Here is a 718-nt window from a genome sequence, read left to right on the forward strand (position 1 = left end):
ACGAAGTAACATACACGAGTGCAGACTCTATTGTCACAGAGGACAACGATGTTGTTGCGAACTATCCGCTAGAGTTTCTTTAGGAATGCCACCGCACAAGTTAGTTCTAAAAAAGGTGCGTTGGTAATGTTATTGCGCAACCTTGATCCAGCCAATGGCACACGCCTGGTGGTTGATGAACTTAACTCAAACTTCATCATAGCTACTATTGTAACCGGATCCAGGAAAGGTAGCAGGGTAGTCATACCAAGGATCGACATGGCACCGAGCGAGACACAGCTGCCATTCATACTCAAGAGAAGACAGTTTCCGGTCTTTCTTTCGTTTGCGATGACAATCCACAAGTCACAGGGCCAGTCATTTGACAAGGTAGGTGTTTATCTGCACAGCTCTGTCTTTGTGCATGGTCAGTTGTATGTAGCTCTGTCGAGAGTGCGCTATGTAAACGGTCTAAGAGTGTATGTTGCTGACAATGGAGACCAAGGAAAGCATGAGAATGGTAAAGTATACACAAGAAATGTTGTATACAATGAACTACTGCAATGAAAGTAAATTTATTGATTTTGTAACCACAGAACAGTTGGTAGAAAGGAATGATCTGATGTTTTAGTTACATTCAAAAGCGCTATTTTGGTATACTATCCATTCATACACCCGTTAAGAAAAACAAAATGGTGCAGCTGGTTTCTTCAAAAACAAGTTATTGTCAATATGCGTG

At 41.6% G+C, this 718-nt stretch overlaps 1 protein-coding gene across 1 annotated transcript; it reads left to right on the top strand.

Moving 5' to 3' along the window:
* Positions 1 to 330: 330 nt before the first annotated feature.
* Positions 331 to 546, top strand: VCUG_02720 (uncharacterized protein; the record flags this gene model as incomplete). The annotated part of the gene is made up of 1 exon (XM_008077538.1): positions 331 to 546. The coding sequence occupies one exon, from the start codon at positions 331 to 333 to the stop codon at positions 544 to 546; it is 216 nt and encodes a 71-aa protein (XP_008075729.1).
* Between the last annotated feature and the right edge of the window lie 172 nt (positions 547 to 718).

Source organism: Vavraia culicis, assembly GCF_000192795.1.
Source record: "Vavraia culicis subsp. floridensis unplaced genomic scaffold supercont1.210, whole genome shotgun sequence".
NCBI classification, from domain to species: domain Eukaryota; kingdom Fungi; phylum Microsporidia; family Pleistophoridae; genus Vavraia; species Vavraia culicis.